This window comes from Monodon monoceros, unplaced genomic scaffold, assembly GCF_005190385.1.
Source record: "Monodon monoceros isolate NGI ecotype Baffin Bay Population unplaced genomic scaffold, NGI_Narwhal_1 Super_Scaffold_6, whole genome shotgun sequence".
NCBI lineage: Eukaryota > Metazoa > Chordata > Mammalia > Artiodactyla > Monodontidae > Monodon > Monodon monoceros.
Window position 1 is genome coordinate 38,256,596 of NW_021703783.1, and position 18,492 is coordinate 38,275,087.

The window sequence follows — 18,492 nt, forward strand, 5'->3', positions numbered from 1 at the left end:
TTTTTTTGCTGTACGCGGGCCTCTCACTGTTGTGGCCTCTCCCGTTGCGGAGCACAGGCTCCGGATGCGCAGGCTCAGCGGCCATGGCCCACGGGCCCAGCCGCTCCGCGGCATGTGGGATCCTCCCGGACCGGGGCACGAACCCGTGTCCCCTGCATCGGCAGGCGGACTCTCAACCACTGCGCCAGCAGGGAAGCCCCCCTTTGCCTACTTTTGCTCACCCCACAATTAACTGAATCTGAGGCTTTCGAACCAGGCCTACTTGTCTACCTAATAAAGCGCGGTTTTTGCAGAAACAAATTAGGGAAGGGCGCTTAAGTGCATGTGGTAGGGTGTATGCAGTGGGGTGTATCACTGCATGTACATGTTTTCACTCATGCCGGAGGAAAAACGAAAAAAGGAAAAGAAATCCTTCCTCGATCATCCCAGCCACTCCCGGCCCCTTGCAGGGGTGCCCACGCAGTCCCCCTTCCCCCAAATGGCTACCCCTCCCAACCCCTTCCCGGCGCTTCTTTGGGGCTTTATCAAGCCGCCTGCAAGCGGGGAGGTCACATACGGGACAGAAACATTACGGAGATTCGACCCTCGCGCCTACTCCGTGGCCATGGCCAAACCTGCCGCAATCCTCGGCGGTCCAGGCCTCGCAGGGCGGGTCGGGTTCCTGAGCTCGGCTGAAGGCCTGCCCAGGGTAAGAGGGCAGCTCCAGGCTGTAGGGGCCGCGCAGCCCCCTCCAGACGGCGGACTCCGAGAGAACCTACCCAGCTACCGGAGACGTCACCGCGCCGCAGGCTGGGGATTGGCCGGCTCTCTTCTGTGGTGACTGAGTATCCTAAAAGTTCCCGTTCCAGAGTTTGGGTCGCCAAAGACCCTTTCTCAACGGAGAATGACTACAACCCCCAGAAACCAACGGGCCTCTCCGAGAGGAAGGCTCGTCTGAGGATGCGTAGTAAGGGCGGCTGACCCGGAAGCCGGATGTTCAAAGGCAGCAACCAGTCGGAGCTGCAGCCGGCGAGGGCTCTCGTCTCGGTGGGCGGGGTTATGCTGCGTCTGGCGCGAGGGGCCGTACGTCGCGTCGGGAGGGGAATCCTAGAGCTTTAGCGGAGCGAGGGGGTGAGAGAAAGGGTGGCGTTCCGCACCGATAGCGCCTCAGCGTTCAGGGTTGTCCCTGGGCGGTACCCTCACTCTTCTGGACCCGGGTGCTGCTTCCGGCTGAGCTAGGAGGTCGCGCAGGCAGGAGGCCTCGGTCGGAAGGGAGGGAGCGGCAGCATCCAGGTACGCCGTCTGCCAGGCCCGAGCCTGGGCCGCCTGTCCGCAGAGGCGCGCCCGCTCGGGCCGGCCTTTGCTTTCCGCATCCTCCCACGCCCAGTCTTCGGGCTTCGGCGCCCTTGAGGTTACCGCGTACCCTGTGCCGCGATCTGCGCCGCTTCCAGCCCAGCAAGCTCCTTGCGGCCGTAGGTTCCTGTCACACCGTGACTGCCACTGCGCGTCTCGGCCCTCCACGCTCTGACTCCAGTAGCTCTGACCCTTCCTTGTCTTGCAGTCCGCTGACTGCAAGCGCCCTGAAATGCAGCTTTCCCAGGCACCCTTCCTGCTTATCGATTAACTGGATCCGCTCCTTTGCTGCTTTCAATTCCTGGAATGCTCTCCCCCTCCCTCTTCTATACCGGTGTAAATCCTGCCCACCCTTCTAAAACGACAGCTGCCCACCCCCCATCCCCCCGTCCCCACCTTTCTGCTAACTTTCCTTGAGCCTCCACCTTGTCTCTGAACTCTCAAAACGCCTCTTCTCTTCTGGTCACCGGCGTCTTCCACTTCGTCTAACAGAATTTTGGGTGCATAGCTTATCCCCATCAGACCATAAGCTCCTTTGAGACACAAGCCATATTCTCTGCAGCCTTTATAGCACGAGTAAAAGGTAGACAGATAAGTGAGTAAATCTAAGCTGAGGTGGATGGATCCATTTGAGGAAATGAGTTTTCCAGAGGAGAGACCTGAGCCTTGAGATCCTCTTACGTTTAGGGGGCAGAAAAAGAGAAAAGAGCCACAATCTGAAAAGGTTTTTGCAGATTGCACCCCTATGTCATTTCCATTATGGTTGTTTTCTTTTTCCTGTTTTTCTGAAACCTTCAGTCTAACCCCATAAAGACCCAGCCTTGAGCTTTACTGAGAAAATGGATGTCCCTCAGATGAGAATGTTCTCCTGCTAACCTCAAAAGTTTTCTTCATTTCCAAGGTTAATCCTTATACCTGGGCTTCTAATTTCATCTTTTCCTGGGCCATCCTAGATTTTGTTCCATCCCATCCACCTCACTTTTATCCTCAGTTTAGCCACGTTTCTTCTCCTCTAAAACATATTCAAATCTCCTTATCAATAAGCAAAACAAAACTAGAATTTACTTGACCTTGTTACCTTTTCAGGCTGCTGCCCTATCACTCCTGTTCGCTTAACCAGCAAATCACAAGAATATCAATTCTTATCTTTGGGGTGAGAGGGAGTTATGATCCTTCTAATAATCTGTTTTTCTGCGTCCTAGAAAAAATGCATAGACACGTGAACCTCGCGGGACGGGGTTCATGGGGCCTGCTGGGGCTCTGGCTAAGAATCCATGCTTTTTACTTAATGCCTGTTCCAATTTAGTGCATTAAATTGACTTCTGTCCTAGGTGTACCTGTGACCTGGTCACCTGTTCCCATCCAGTGATCCCATCTGACCAGTTTTCATGGCACTTAACTTTACAGTAGTGTTTCCCAATTTTTATTCTGGCCCAGTACACCCAAAGATACAGCATACTTCTGTCAGTGGTAGTGACTTGATACAGCAGTGATTTTCAACCACTGTTGTAGTTAAATGAAAATGCATCCCAGATGTTTCTGGAATTTCCTACCTGTTTTCTTTCCGTAATTGTTTTCTTTCTTCAAACTGGCGTTCCCTTGGCCTCTTTCTCTTGGGTTTTATCGTGTTTCAGTGACACTTGTTACTTCCATATGTATCCGTAGCCTAGCCTCTCTCCTAGGATTTGTTCCAAATTTGCATATCCATGTGCCTGACAGACATCATCACATGAATATTGTATTGAGCATCTTTTCTTTCTTGTTTTTTTTTTGGGGGGGGGGCTGCGTTCGGTCTTCGTTGCTGCGCGTGGGCTTCCTCTTGTTGCAGAGAGCGGGGGCTACTCTTTGTTGCAGCATGCGGGCTTCTCATTGCGGTGGCTTCTCATGTTGCGGAGCACGGGCTCTAGGCGCGTGGGGCTCAGTGGTTGCGGCTCGCGGGCTCTAGAGCGCAGGCTCAGTAGTTGTGGCGCATGGGCTTAGCTGCTCCGTGGCATGTGGGGTCTTCCCGGATCAGGGATGGAACCCGTGTCCCCTGCATTGGCAGGCGGATTCTTAACCACTGCGCCACCAGGGAAGTCCCTTTATTGAGCATCTTAACTTTAACATGTCCAGTTCATGATCTTCTTGACTGATGCTTATTGACACCACCATCCCCATACACACATAGTGACACACACCTGTTTCTTCTTTCTTCTGTTAGCAGTATCCCACTCCATAGTTTCCTCAGTTGTTAACTTGGAGATATTTTCAGCTTTGCCCTAGCCCATTCAGTTAATAAGCCTTGTCCTACTTCTAGAATAACTTCTTCATCTGTCTTCTCTTTTTCCACTGCCCTGCCTTAGCTCAGGATCTGTGAAAAGTTTTTGTTAATTTGAAAATAGGAGAAATCTCAGGTTGGATTAGACAAGTGAGGAAAATGAGGTTCTAGAAAAATTTCATCTGTCAGTAGATCTGTCACTTTTCTAGGCAAGATGTACTATCCTGTCCTTCTTCTTCCAGCCCTGAGAAGAGGTGGTCCTATAACTGGTTAGCATCTGGCCAGGGTAATGGGGGATAGGAGGAGAAAGAATAAGTGAGGGGGAGGTTGAAGGCTGCAGGTCTCTTTCCTGGGAGCTTGTTTATTACCTTAGTGTCCTGCTCTGTACGTGTGTTCTTTTTGTTTTTTTTAAATAAATTTATTTATTTTATTTATTTTTGGCTGCGTTGGGGTTCTTCGTTGCTGCACCCGGGCTTTCTCTAGTTGCCGTGAGCAGGGGCTACTCTTTGTTGCGGTGCGAGGGCTTCTTGTTGCGGAGCACGGGCTCTAGGCACGCGGGCTCTAGAGTGCAGGCTCAGTAGTTGTGGCACACGGGCTTAGTTGCTCCGTGGCACGTGTGTGTTTTCTTACTGTCTCACAGCTTGGGGTCCTTTCAAACCCTAGATAACCTGAATACAACCCTTTCTCATCTTGTCCCTGTGCCATTTGGTTTTCTTTCTCTGACCTTATTTAATGTCACTTTCAATAGTCACTTGGAATTATGATTTAAGGAAGCTGTGCCTCAGTTCAGTGTGGGATCTACCCTCAGGGGCTGGCTCAAAGGCAGTGTTCAGCCCATGGGACTTACTCTGAGAAGCACTTAGATGTCACACCCTACCCCTGACCCCCTCAACCAGCTAACCTGAACTTTTCTCCTTTCATATTCTTGACTTTTAAGAAAACTATTCTCACTAACTTCAGTCAGTCTTTTAATTTTAATTCTCTCAACAGAGAGGAGGCTGAGAATATACATTCATAGTCCCAAATTGAGGAACGTTTTGTTCAAGATGAGAGACTGCCATTCTAAACTTTCTCTTGTTCCCTGGCTCAGAATGTCCAGGGAAATGTCCAGGGAACAGTTAAATTGGAAGTAATTTATCTCATGCAAATGTGAGTTAATTTGCTGGGGACACAGTAAGTTTTGTTTTAGCCCTTGGGATAGGTTCTTGGTTTTATGTTTGGAATTCAAGATTAATGCTGTAGAAGGTTATGTCTAATTGAAATAACATAAACATACTGTTGGCACTATTTCAAGTATATTATGGCTTAAACAGATGCTTGAAGACTAACCTGGGAACCTGAGCACCATAAATAAGATGGTTTTATGGGAAAACAAATTGGATATTGCCCAGAAGGCTCCCATTCGATCCTCCTACAGAGAATAATTCACTGCTAATGTTTAATCTCTGGCTACTTCAATAAATTCCCTACTAGCCAGAAAAACTGATGTATGCCTAAAGTAATATACCAATTAAGAACATTTCTGGGTGGTCCATACCAGTCATGTCTTTCCATAAACATGGAGGGTCAGGTGTTAGCTGTAATGTCATTCAGATACACCTGGTTCCAGCTGTGTTTCTGTATCTTGTATGCAGACTTTATTTGCCCTTTTGAATCTTAAGAGTTCCCAAACAATATCTTCCAGTATAAGACTGCATATGTCTAGGGCCATTCAGAATAGAGTGCAGACAAACTGAGAAATTATAGAATGGCCTTAAACAGGTAAGTGGGCTGGGCAGATGAGGCCTTATCCTTGGGTCTAAATCTAGTCTGTCTTTGTAGGGGACAACATGCCAACTGCCAAGCAACTAGCCGACATTGGCTACAAGACCTTCTCCACCTCCATGATGCTCCTCACTGTTTACGGGGGCTACCTCTGCAGTGCCCGAGTCTACCGCTATTTCCAGCGGCGCAGCTCCCAGCGCCAGGCTGCAGAACAACAGAAGACCTCAGGAGTCCCGTAGAACTGGGGGGCTTTTTTCCTTGAGCAGAGAGACCTGAGGCATGTTGTGGAAAGACCTCACCTGCAATCATTTCTGAGTCAAGAGGATCAGGGCCTTAATGGTTTTCGAACTCTGCTGGAGTTCGAAAAAAAGTGCCCATGTTTTCTCTGGTACAGTCAGTTTGGAGAGGCTATTGAATCATAACAGGAATGGGAGGGTGAGGCACACCTACAGACATTAAATATTTTGCCATGTCTGTGTCTTGGTGTTTTTGTTTACTTGAACAGGGTATGGACTACAGAGGTGGGGTCTTGACTACCAGTTTTCTAGTCACAGACTGGATTTCCATATCCTGAGCTCTTAGCACCCATGAAGTAGGGGATATACAGTTCTAGGAGTAGTAATCTCAGCTCTCCTGATCTCAGAGAAGAGACTGTCCCAGCATCTGTATAAATCTCCTGAGAAGACTCTGTAAAGACCAAAGCTCTTTTGTGGTCAGTGACCATTCCTGGACCAATTAAACGGTGTCCAGGTAATGGAGTTCTCTGGCCAGCTTGGCCACATGTGCACTTCTGAGCCAAGGAGGCAGAGGCCCTTGTTTAACAGCTGTTAACATTGCACAAAGTGGAGGCGGATAGTTCTTAAAATGTGAAGGGCTTTTGGGCAGCCTACAGTAAGGCAGTCCATCTCCTTAAGCATAGTGGGTATAGTATTAGCATCAGGGTTGATTTCTCACTGTGCCACTGCACAAGAATCTACCTGCAGGTCTGATTGCAGAGTTGTGAAGAGGATTTGAAAGAAAACGATGCATTCAAGGTAAAATCCAACTATGAAGAGAGATTCTTGCCATCATTTTTTTTTTTGGCCACGCGGCATGTGGAATCTTACTTTGAACCTGTGCCCCCTGCAGCGGAAGCCCAGAGTCTTAACCACTAGACCGCCAGGGAAGTCCCACCACCATTTCATTTTGAGCTTTGAGGCTTGCTTGTTCACGTCATTCTTGGTGATCGCCCAAAATATCAACCCCTTTGGACACCTGTCCTCTCTCATGTACATACTGCTCTGACCTTTGTCCCCCATTCCTAAACCTTTCACCTGAAGGCCCTCTTCCATGATTTAAAAACTCAGCATTCCTATATCCTCAATTCATTTACTCCCATCCTCTCTTGATGTGTTAACCAAGGACTCCACTGCCTTCTCTGCTTTCTCATTTGCCTGTACAGACAGTAAAGTGACCATTCTCTCAGCTCCCCAGTGCCACTTTCAAACAGTGTAAAATCAGTCCTTTTTGAGGAGCTTTCTTATATTCTCATTTTCACTGTATTCGAGAACTTGAATACTTCAAATCTTTGGATTCCTTTTCTTCCTTCCAATCTTTCACCCCCTTTTTGATCTAAACTGCTTCCCTGTCCAGCCTGTGCCCACAGCTGAGCACCCGAACTGCTGCCCTGCCTCCAGCCTTACCCTTCTCAACCCCAGACCTTGCTCCATTAGTTATCTAACTCACCCTCTTCCTTCTTCGCAGTACATAAACTTGCTTAAGTGGTAGTTTCTAAGTTAGAAGATTGGTCTGGGACTAAATGAGACAATTCATATTAATACTCCGGTACCTGACAAGCAATAAATGTCAGCTATTAACACCTGCTGCTGACCTCCACATTTGTATCTTCCAGGTTGACCTTTGGAGCTTCAGATATATCCAGTTGCTTGCTATATCCACTCAAATCCTATAGTCCTCTCTAACTTGTCCACGACTAATAGCATTCCTTCATATCTCCCGGACCTACTTGTTTTTTTCCCCTTATTTTCACTATCATTTAAGTCAGGATTATGGGAGTCTCATTACACTATTCTCTGTACCCTACTCCCAACCAAGTAACTGTCTTATTAATTTCTACCATTTAAACATCCATTCAGTCAGTTCTACCCTTGTCATTTCTTGCTTATACTTTTGCAGGAGCCTTTTAGGGGTCTTAGTTCCAATCTTGACCTCATATTTGCCACATTGCTGTCAGAGACATCTATTTGGAACAGATTCGATTATGGCATTCTGCTTTGGATCCCCTCTGAAGCTCAACCATAGACAATAGGTTAAGAATCCCTGACCTATAAGGTCCAGTCCAGACTCCTTGGTATGGTGTATGAGGTCCTTAAGACTTGACCCACCTTATGTTCCTACCTCACCCTTTGTGTTCTGTAAAATCAAATGACCTGTGTGGTTGCACATTGTTTCTTGTCTCCATGCCTGTTCTTTCTTTCTCTCTAAATGGAACATCCTTTCTATCCTCTTTTTCCTAAAAGGTTTCTCTGACTCTTCACGCTCCCATGCTGGGCCAAGTATCTATAGAAGACACCACTTTTTCTCTAAAAAAATCTTTAAAAGCACAGGTATCTAAGACAGTTTTGAAAAGAAACAAAGAAGATGGGTTGGGGTTACCAGATATCAAGACATAGTAGAAAGCTAATAGTAATCTAAATGTTGTACTAGTGCAGGAGCAGACAAACAGATCAATGGCACAGAATAATAAACTCAGACACAGATCAGTGTATCTGTGAGAAATTGAATATGATAGAGGATACATCACAAACCCATGGGGAAATTCATATTCTATGTTGCTATGGATACATATGTGATTATAAAAGTATAAAAAATAGATTGAAAGGACAATAGTAGTCATTACATTGGGGATGAGGTGAGGTGTAAGAGGGCAGAGGTTATAGGGGGTCTTAAATGGAAACTGTTTCCTCTACTCACAACACTTCTACCACCAAATATGTTTTTCCCACACCAAACAATTCTCCAACTCTCCAGACACCAACTATGTCCTGCAGTTCAGTTCTGCCACTAAGCTACGTGGAGTTAGGGCAGACACCACAGGTTAAGGGCTCAGTCATTCACAAGTAGTGGGGTCCCCAGGTTACCCACACTTTGCCTGACAGCTACAGATCCGTTCCCACGACCTCCTCCTCAGGTTTGCTGTGATGGCTCACGTGACTGAACTCAGAGAAACTATTTATTATTACTAGTTTATTATAAAGGATACCACTCAGGAACAACCAAATGGAAGAGATGCATAGGGCCCATCCCTGTATCAGCATCTCTATGTGTTCCACCCAGAAGCTCTCTGAACCTCACTGTTTAGAGTTTTAATGGAGGTTCCATTATATAAGCATGATTAAATCATCAGCCATTCAATGATTAACCCAATCCCCAGCACCTCTCCCCTCCCAGGAGATAGGGAATGTGGGGCTGAAAGTTCTAGCCGCCTAATCTGCCTTGTCTTGTTCCTCTGGCAACCAGCTCCCAACCTGAAACTATCTAGGGGCCCACCAAGAGTAACCTCATTAGCAAATAAAAAGATATATCACTCTGGAGATTCCCAAGGGTCTTAGAAGCTCTGTGCCAAGAACCTGGGACTAAGACCAATTATATATTTATTATATCACAATGTCACAGGTCTCTAATTTTTTATTTCTTTTAAAAATAAGATTTGAAGTAAGACAAAATGTTAGAGGTATTAATTTGGGGTATTGGAAATATGAGAGCATACAGCATTCTTAATGTTTTTCTCTTTTTTTTTTTTCCAATTTCTCAAAAAGATGAGGGGAGAAAAAATACTTTTGATAGCTTCCTATTATTTACTACAGTTCTCAGCAGAAGTGGCACCCCACACACACAACAGAGGTGAAAGTGTTTTGATTGTCACAATGATTGGGAAGCATCTCTGGCGTCTGGTAGGTGGAGGCCAAGGATGCCAGAATTCTCACAATGTCTGGGATAGTCTTATACAACATACTGTCCCAAGTCCTGCACAACTATCAAATGTCCCTATAAATATTCAAGTGAAAAAATTTATAATTAGCTGAGCCTATAACCTCTTTTACCTATAAATATGAAGTATTTTTTGTACAGTTTTTAGTGTACCCTGAATCCTCTAGGCATGCAATTACTGTATAAATGGAGGGGAGATTGTAGTGTAGTTTATTTAGAACTTTTGTTCACCATTTCAAAAAACCATGCCATTGATGGCAGAGTCTGTTCCTGGCATTTGAATCTCTGACACAACACGATAGTATCAGTCTGCATTTGTAGCCACTGTATTCATGGTGAATGTACAGAAGTGCAAGCATCTGAGTGCTAATATAACTATGCCCAATATTTATATATGGAAATAATTTTATTATAATTCTTAAAACATATCCTTTATATTACTATTAGAACATTATGGTGATTTTTAAAAATTATGTGTACAGTAGATAAATGTTAATTGCATTTAAGGATAGTAAAGGGAGTGTTACAAATATTTGTAACCACCTGGTTTAGAAATAATCCATTCATATTTGGTCAGCTTTTGCTGTGGTGTTGAGGTGATGGTTAATTTTGTTTCAACTTGGCTAGGCTATGGTGCCCAGTTGTTTCGTCAAACATCAGTCTGCATGTTGCTTTGAAGGTATTTTTTAGGTGTAATTAACATATCAGCCAACTTGGAGTAAAGCACATTGTCCTCCATAATATGGATGGGCCTCACCCAATCAGTTGAGGCCTTAAAAGCAAAGACAGAGTTCACAAAGAAGGAATTCGGCATTAAGACTGTAGCATAGAACCCCTACCTGAGTTTCCAGCCTGTGGATCTTGGACTGCAACAACTCTTCACTGCATTTTCAGCCTGCCGGCCTGCTCTAAATTTCAGACCTCCCAGTCCCTACAACTGTGTTAGCCAATTCCCTGAAATAAATCAGTCTCTCTTGCCCTCACTCTTATTCTCTCTCTAATGTATTGGTTCTGATTCTCTGGAGGACTCTAATAGAGTAGATAATACGTAACATGCCAATATATATCCATCCAGTCTTACTCCCTGCCTAGGTTCAGTCCTTTCCTACCTCATTTTCACTTGGAGCACCTACTGTCATTTCAAAAAAGCTTGTTAAAACCTAAACTCAAGCAATTGTTTAGTATTTACTGAGCATGAACTATATTTAATAAAGAAGAATAGACTTATTTGCTGTCAAATTAAGATGAAGAAATATAATTAAGTTCATCGGTTATTACACTAAATATCAACAGACTGAATTCTCCCATTAAAAGACAAAATCTAATAGACTGGGCTAAGAAAGCAAATCCAAGGTATATATAGTTTCTAATAAACACACTCACTAATAAAGAGAAGTTGAAAATAGATGGGTAAGACATACCAGAAATGCAAACGAATGTAAAGCAAGAATGGTAATATTAAGAAAGGCTAATAAACACTAAATGGAATAAAGAGATCATCTGGTAATATAAAAAGACATAAATTATGAAGGGTGGTTATCATAAATTTGCAACAAACAAAGCAACGAGAAAAACTAAAGCAAAAATTCTTAGGAATACAGGAGAACAGGTTAAAAATACAATTATGTTGAGAGTCTATCTTTAAAGTAAGGACTGAGAAGAAATGGAAAATACAAACAACAAACCTTATACACACGTGTGTGTATATATAATAAGTATAGAATAGATCTTCTGTGAATATCTATAGTTCACTTATAAACACTGATTGACTATTTAAAACAATTTTTTAACAAATTTAAAAGTAGGAATTTTACAGACTATGCTCTGATCACATCCAATAAAATTATAAATAAATAATGATATTCTCAACTACGTGGAAATGAAATATTCCTGGGCAACCCTCAAATCAAAGAGAAAGACCAAAACTGAAATTTCTTACCTTCTTTAAAGCAATAAAACAAAGTATTTCATATAAAACTGCAGGACACAGCCCAAGATCATGTCAGGAAATGTATGCCCTTAAATGTCTTTGCAAGAGAAAAAAAAAATGGTATTGGGCTTTTTATAGAGATGAGAACCACTGGCTACTGGGTCAAGGTCAAATTCCCTATCATATTTAAGACCTCTTGTACTCCATAACAACCACCCCTTTCACAGCACTTTTGATACTTAAATAATACAGGGCAATCTCTCGTTAATGGCAATACAAGTTTGTATAGTCTTTTTCTATCAAAAATTTAAAGCGTCTACACCCTCTTACCTAGTTATTTCACTGCTAGGACTCTTGCCCTTAGAAACAGTCACACAACTGTACAATATTTTCGTACAAGGTTATTATTTGCAGTATTATGTTAATAGTAAAGAGCCTTAAATAAGCTCAAGAATTAGTTAATGAATAACGGTACACCCATAAAATGGAATGTTATCAGTCAAACAGCAGAATATGTATGGTATAATCTCATTTTTGTTTTAAAAGAAACACACTTGTATACATTTGGTTATCTGACAAGTGGTTCTAGAAGGCTATATACCAAACTGTTGGGTGAATGGAGATGTCATGTACTTAACATATTTTTACCATGAGCATATATAGCTTTTATAACAAAAATATTTTTTGAGTTACAAACATATACAAAAGCTGAGGGAATTTAGAAATAAAACCCACATACTTATTCCTGTTTTAATTGTTTTGAACATATTGCCACACTTGCTTCAACAGGTTTTTTGCTTTTTGTTTAAGAAAAAAAATTGTGTTCATTTATATCATATCTACTAGTTTGTAACTCCTCAAGGTCAGGACTCAATACATGAATATATTTTCAATGGAAAATATTTTAAAATACAGATAAATAAAAGTGTCCCTTGTCACTCTGTCCCACCCCAACACCCCTTCCCATTTCCCTACTCAGAAATTGCCTGTGTTAACAGTTTGGTGTATTTTTTCTACCATTTTCAATGTGTTTACATGTACATAAAGAAATATATGCTGATTGAATTCTCTTTTTGCTGGTCTCTTCAACTATTCAGAGGCCAAAGACTCAGGAGAGAAGGACTAATGGGCAAAGCTTGGGACACCATAGCTCTCCCCACCCTGTGTTAGTCAGGATCAGCTTTGGTAGCAGGGTTATAGCTTGTCCTAAGAACCTTATTGGAGAGAGAGGACAATGAAGGAAAGAGACCAGCCACAAGGAATACCTCCATAACTGCACGAGCCACAATTCCTTATAATAAATTATTACCAGCAAAGCCATGTTGCTGCTAGAAAGTTTTATATTGTTTCCTAAAAGTCTTTCATAGAAGTCAGTTGAGCGAAAGCAGATCCCAAATCTACTTTCATAGGCTTAGGGCTTGCGGCTGAACTCTTTTTGGTGAGACCTGCCCTATGAGAGACCTTGCTGAACTAGAAAAAACAGAATTGTACGCCGACGGCTGAGGTGAAGGTGGTACAGATAACCCTACTGTGTACTGCCCTATGCCAATTCATAGGCCCCTTTTTTAAAAAGCCATTTTCTTTATTTCTCTTAGGTTACGTTCCAAGTCCTAGGAAAACCCTCTCTACAACTGCTTTTAGAAGACTCATCTTACTGCTTTAAAACTTTGTGGCTCCCATAACCTACCAGCTAAAATTTAACTCTTTGGCCTGATAGTCAAGGTTCTTCACAATCTGGCCCCAAGCAACCTTCTTATTCTCATCTCCTGCCACTTTGATCCAACTGCAACAGATCAGAGTTCCCTGAAAATGCCACATACTTGTTTTTACATTTAAAAAGTTTTTTAAAATGATGAATTATTCCAAACTTATTGAAGAGCACCAGAAATAAAATTTCATACCAAATCCACACCCCCCCCCCACTCCATAAAGATAAGCACTATCCATCCTGCAGTTGCTGTATGTTTCTGTATGTCTACTACAGAAGTACCCTAAATATATTTTTGGGTTTAAAAAGTACTGTTGGCCTTCCCTGGTGACGCAGTGGTTGAGAGTCCGCCTGCCGATGCAGGGGACACGGGTTCGTGCCCCGGTCCAGGAAGATCCCACATGCCACGGAGCGGCTGGGCCCGTGTACCGCAAAAAAAAAAAAGTAATGTTAATTGCATCAAACGGGACATATTCTTTTGTAACTTGCCTTTTTCATTCAACATTATGTTTCTGATATTTATCCTTCACACTGGTTGATTTTATGTGTCGACTTGGCCACTGAAGGCCCAGACAGAAGGTTAAATAGTATTCCTGGTACACCTGAGAGGGTGTTTCTGGATGAGATTAATATTTGAATCTGTACACTGAGTAAAGCAGATTGCCTTCCCCAATGGGGTTGGGCCTTATCCAATCCATTAACAGCCTGAATAGAACAAAAAGGTGGAGTAAGCTCATACAACTCAATGTAAAAAAACAACCCAATGGACAGAAGACCCAAATAGACATTTTTCCAAAGAGGACACACAGATGGCCAACAGGCACATGATGCTCAACAGTGCTAATCATTAGGGAAATGCAAATCAAAACCACAATGAGATACCATCTCACACCTGTCAGAATGACTATCATCAAAAGGTCCACAAATAACAAATGTTGGCAAGGATGTGGAGAAAAGGGACCCCTAGTACCCTGTTGGTGGGAATGTAAATTGGTGCAGCCATTATGGAAAACAGTATGGAGGTTCCTCAAAAAACTAAAAATGGAAATAACATATGATCCAACAATTCCACTCCTGGGTATATACCTGAAGAAAATGAAAACACTAATTCGAAAAGATATATGTACCCCAATGTTCATAGCAGCATTATTTAAAGTAGCCAAGATATGGAAGCAACTAATGTGTCCATCAACAGATGAATGGATAAAGAAAATGTGGTGTGTGTGTGTGTGTGTGTGTGTGTGTGTGTGTGTGTGTATATATATATATATATATATATATATATATATATATAATGGAATATTACTCAGCCATAAAGAATGAAAATTTGCCATTTGCAACAACACAGATGGACTTGGAGGGTATTATGCTAAGTGAAATAAGGTAGAGAAAGACAAATACTCTATGTTGGCACTTATATGTGGAATCTAAAAAATATATACCTGAAGCTGATATAATATAAATCAACAATACTTTAATTTTTAAAAAAAGATGGAGTCAGAGGGCAGCCTGTCCACTTGACTGTCTTTGAGCTGGACACTGGTCTTCTCCTGCCTATGGAGTTGGACTGTGACTTACACCACCGGCTTTCCTGGTTGTTAGGCTTTTGGACTCAGATTGGAACTATACCATCAGCCTTCCTGGATCTCCAGCTTGCTGACTGCAGATCCTGAGATTTCTCAGCCTCCAAAACCGTATGAACCAATTCCCTATAATACATTTTTTAAAAATTTATACATAAATATATATATGTCCTACTGGTTCAGACTAATAGATCCATATTAATAGGAAAACTTAGTTCTTCATTTTAATTGCTGTATAATATTCCAATTACATGAGCAAATCAATTTATTCCATTCCTCTAGTGAAAGATCACTGAGTCTCTTCCGCTTTTTCCCTCTTATTAACAGCAATGCAATGAGTATCCTTGTACTAGTTTCTATAAAAGACCAATTACTAATATTTAGCTTTACTAGTTAAGTTGCTTTTCCAAAGCAGTTATGTCAATGTACTCTCACCAGCAACATTTCCTCATTCTGTTGATGTCAAGGGGTTTCTATTCATTTTAATTTACATATCATGGATTTCCAGTAAGGATGATCACCTTTTTATTGATTATCCATTGGCATACACCCTCTAGGAATTACCTATGCATATCCTTTGCTCCCTCCCCCTCTCCTTTTCTTGCTATTGGGCTTTGTCATTTTTAAAATTATTCATACTCTGGATACTTGTGTTTTGTTAGTTATATGTGCTGCAGGTCTGAGGAAATCTTTTGGAACTTTTTTATTTGGTGGGGGGTGCTGGTGGTAGTATAAGAATCCCACATCGTCTGCATCATCATGTACAGGTCTTTCCAGAGCAGTCCCATAGATAATTGATCTGAAATCAGTTTTCCTGCAAGTTCTTACCTGGGGATGGGGTTGGAGGTGTGATGTTTCCCAGACCACACAGGAAGTATACATTCAGGTTCTCAGATTCACATGAAGTGTGGGCCCAGAAATTGAGAAAATTCTCAGGAGCATCCTGACCCCACAAGCCCAAGCATTCAAATTTCTTTGCTTTCTCCTTTTGCCAACTGTGTGAAGTTTTGATAGTTTCCCCCTTTTGCTGTTGTTCTTTCCGGGTCCCAGCTTTAACTGGAGGTCTCAGTTCCAGCTTTCTGCATGGGGCCACAATCTTGTCTCTTGTCAGCATTAAAACCCAAGTCCTTAGGTTATATTCTCCTCTCCCTTCAATAACTGCATCAGCTGTTTTGCCTTCTGCTCTCGTTTTCAATACCTTTGCATCTTTTGTGTCCCTTTCTTGGAAGCTCAGCTGTGCATTAAAGAAAAAGAAAAAAACCACCACAACTTTATCCACCATTCCTGAATGTTTGTCTCAGGTTATTTTAGTCTACATTAAGACAGAACTGATAGCTTTCATATACTCCCATCTCTTCCAAACATAACACCTTCCTATTCCTGTTTTCCTGGCAAAGCTCTACTCATCTTTAACGGCCCAGCTCCACCTTCAACTTTTCTCCCACCTTGCCAAGAATAATTTAGAATAGTTGTTATCACATTGTAGCATTTTTTTTCCCTTTCCTAACTGCAGTCTGAGATCTCTGAAGTAGAAACCAGATCTTGTTCATCTTTGTGTCCCCAGCTTCTCTGCCACAGTGCCTATCATAAAGTAGGCACTAAATAAATATTTTATTGAACTGAAAATATCTTCCTGCAGGCATACTGGACCTAAAGTCTGAAGAACTTGGTTTAAAATCAGCATACTAGGGCTTCCCTGGTGGCGCAGCGGTTGAGAGTCTGCCTGCCAATGCAGGGAACACGGGTTCGAACCCTGGTCTGGGAAGATCCCACATGCCGCGGAGCAACAAAGCCCGTGAGCCACAACTACTGAGCCTGTGCATCTGGAGCCTGTGCTCCGCAACAAGAGAGGCTGCGACAGTGAGTGGCCCCCGCTCACTGCAACTAGAGAAAGCCGGCGCACAGAAACGAAGACCCAACGCAGCCAAAAATAAATAAATAAATAAATTAAAAACAAAAAACAAAAAACAAAAAACCAGCATACTCTCACCCACTAACCAAACTCATGTGATTATTTTTAGGATTATGATAATGCGAAAGCTCATGATACATGACAGGCAATCTAAGATGTTGGTGTTTTTTGAACAACTTCTGAGACTCAGTTTTCTAACTGTGGCAGACTGAATTTTTCAAAGGTGTATGCAACCATACCTCCCGTTCCCCATGCTCTTCTGCAGTGACTTCGCCACTGCTTCAAGAGGTAGAATCTATCTCACCACCCCCTCGTATCTAGGTGGTCCCTGTGACTACTTTGATCAACAGGATATAGTGGAAGTAATGTGTGCCAGTTCCAGTCAACATTCTCTTTTTTTTTTTCTGGCCACACCGCTCGGCTTGCAGGATCTTAGCTCCCCTACCAGGGATTGAACCTGGGCCACCAGGGAAAGCGCTGGCGGCTCTAACCACTGGACCGCCAGGGAATTCCCCCAGTCAACATTCTTAATTGGCCTAGTGACTTCTGCTCCCTGCATCATGGAATGCAACCACCTGAGCAAAGCCCAAGGCACGGAGAGGTCACGTTTAGGTACGCTAGTTGATAGCCCCGACAGAGTTCCTAGGGAACAGCCAGCATTAACTTCTAGCCAGACCAGTTAATCATCTTTGACATCCAGCTCAGTTGAGTCTTTAAACTACTCCATTCCCGGCTGCCATCTGACTGCAACCACATGAGATATTTCCAACTGGGCTCATTCAACCAACCAAACCATGAGAAATAATAAATTGTTCTTTCAAGCCACTACGTTTTCAGGTGGTTAGTTACATTGTAATAGACAATCAGAACATTCATTTATGGAATGGAGATAATAATCCCTACTTTTACAGCAGTGTTCTGAAGTTCACTTTTTGATGTTGTGAAATTATCTTCAAAGCAGTTAAGCACTATACAAACATGTTATCTTTTCAATAAATAATAAAGTTAAAACTCTTTTACATTCAACAGAGGAGAGGTAATGCCTTGCTTCTCTTACAAATATTCCTAGTTCTTGGGTAGGGATGATGGGTCTGCATCTAACCTGCTCTGCACTGATTTGGGGCCTTCCTCTCAGGCATAAAACCTTCCCAGGCCATCTATAAAACTGGCCTCATGACAGTCTTGCTGCCCACCCCCCCGTTAACACTATTATCTTCCGGCTCTGTATTCAAACTCCCTAGCAACCTCTCTCTCATCTCCCACTCCAGCTATATGCATATAGTTCCTCTTCAGAACAAGACCCTGTTCCTATAACTGACCCTAATCTCAATTCACTCATCCAAGGCTAACTCTAATCAGTCTATGCCTCTGGCTAAATGCTTCTTCAACAACTATTCTTCCTCATATGAAGTCTTGGGAAGTGCTACAGTATAGTGGTTAAGAACAGAGACTGTGAGCTTGATTCTTTACTAGCTGTTTGAATTTAGGCAAGTTAACCTATTTTGCTGTATTTTAATCATATGTAAAGTGCTTAATACAGTACCCGGCATGTAATAAGGAGTTATGTGTTAGCAATTATTACTTTAATTATTATACCACTTGGTTGCATCTTTTGTCAGATTAACTGGGCCAACTAATTCAGATTGTATTTACAAAGCAATTGTTCAAATTTCAAAAGGCAATATACATACCTTGTCTGACTTTCAAAAGCATTTTCATTCATATTTCATAATTACTAATTTATTCAACAACAGGGCAAATTGAGGAACTAAATGTAAGACCCTAGTCTTTTAGTCTTCCTGACTAGCTCTGACCAAATAACTAGGTAAGACTTTTTAGAACTTAATTTTTCCATGCCCTATAGTAAGTCTTTTTAAAACCCAGCCACTCAGTAAGTTTAGTAGAGTCAATATCCCAATAATGTCAATGAACATCAAATGAGTATCTGATTCTTAGAACAATAACCTACTTCTTTCAATTTTGATCCATCTCCCTAACAATGAAGCACACCATATG

General features: G+C 42.5%; 1 protein-coding gene and 1 long non-coding RNA gene across 4 annotated transcripts in view; one reads left to right on the forward strand and one right to left on the reverse strand.

The window, feature by feature from the left end:
* Positions 1-1,267, reverse strand: part of LOC114885278 — a 9,958-nt gene extending 8,691 nt beyond the window's left edge. For all 3 annotated transcript variants that reach the window (XR_003791062.1, XR_003791061.1, XR_003791060.1), the window contains exon 1: positions 759-1,267. This is a non-coding gene — a long non-coding RNA (uncharacterized LOC114885278). The remainder of the gene's footprint in view (positions 1-758) is intronic.
* A 2,033-nt stretch (positions 1,268-3,300) lies between these two features.
* LOC114885276 (cytochrome c oxidase assembly protein COX14) lies at positions 3,301-10,556 on the forward strand. Its single transcript, XM_029204929.1, has one exon. The coding sequence runs from the start codon at positions 5,419-5,421 to the stop codon at positions 5,590-5,592; it is 174 nt and encodes a 57-aa protein (XP_029060762.1). The 5' UTR covers positions 3,301-5,418; the 3' UTR covers positions 5,593-10,556.
* Positions 10,557-18,492: the final 7,936 nt, after the last annotated feature.

Bases quoted from the DNA above. Each gene is read 5' to 3' on its own strand.
- LOC114885276 (XM_029204929.1), top strand. From the start codon at position 5,419: ATGCCAACTGCCAAGCAACTAGCCGACATTGGCTACAAGACCTTCTCC.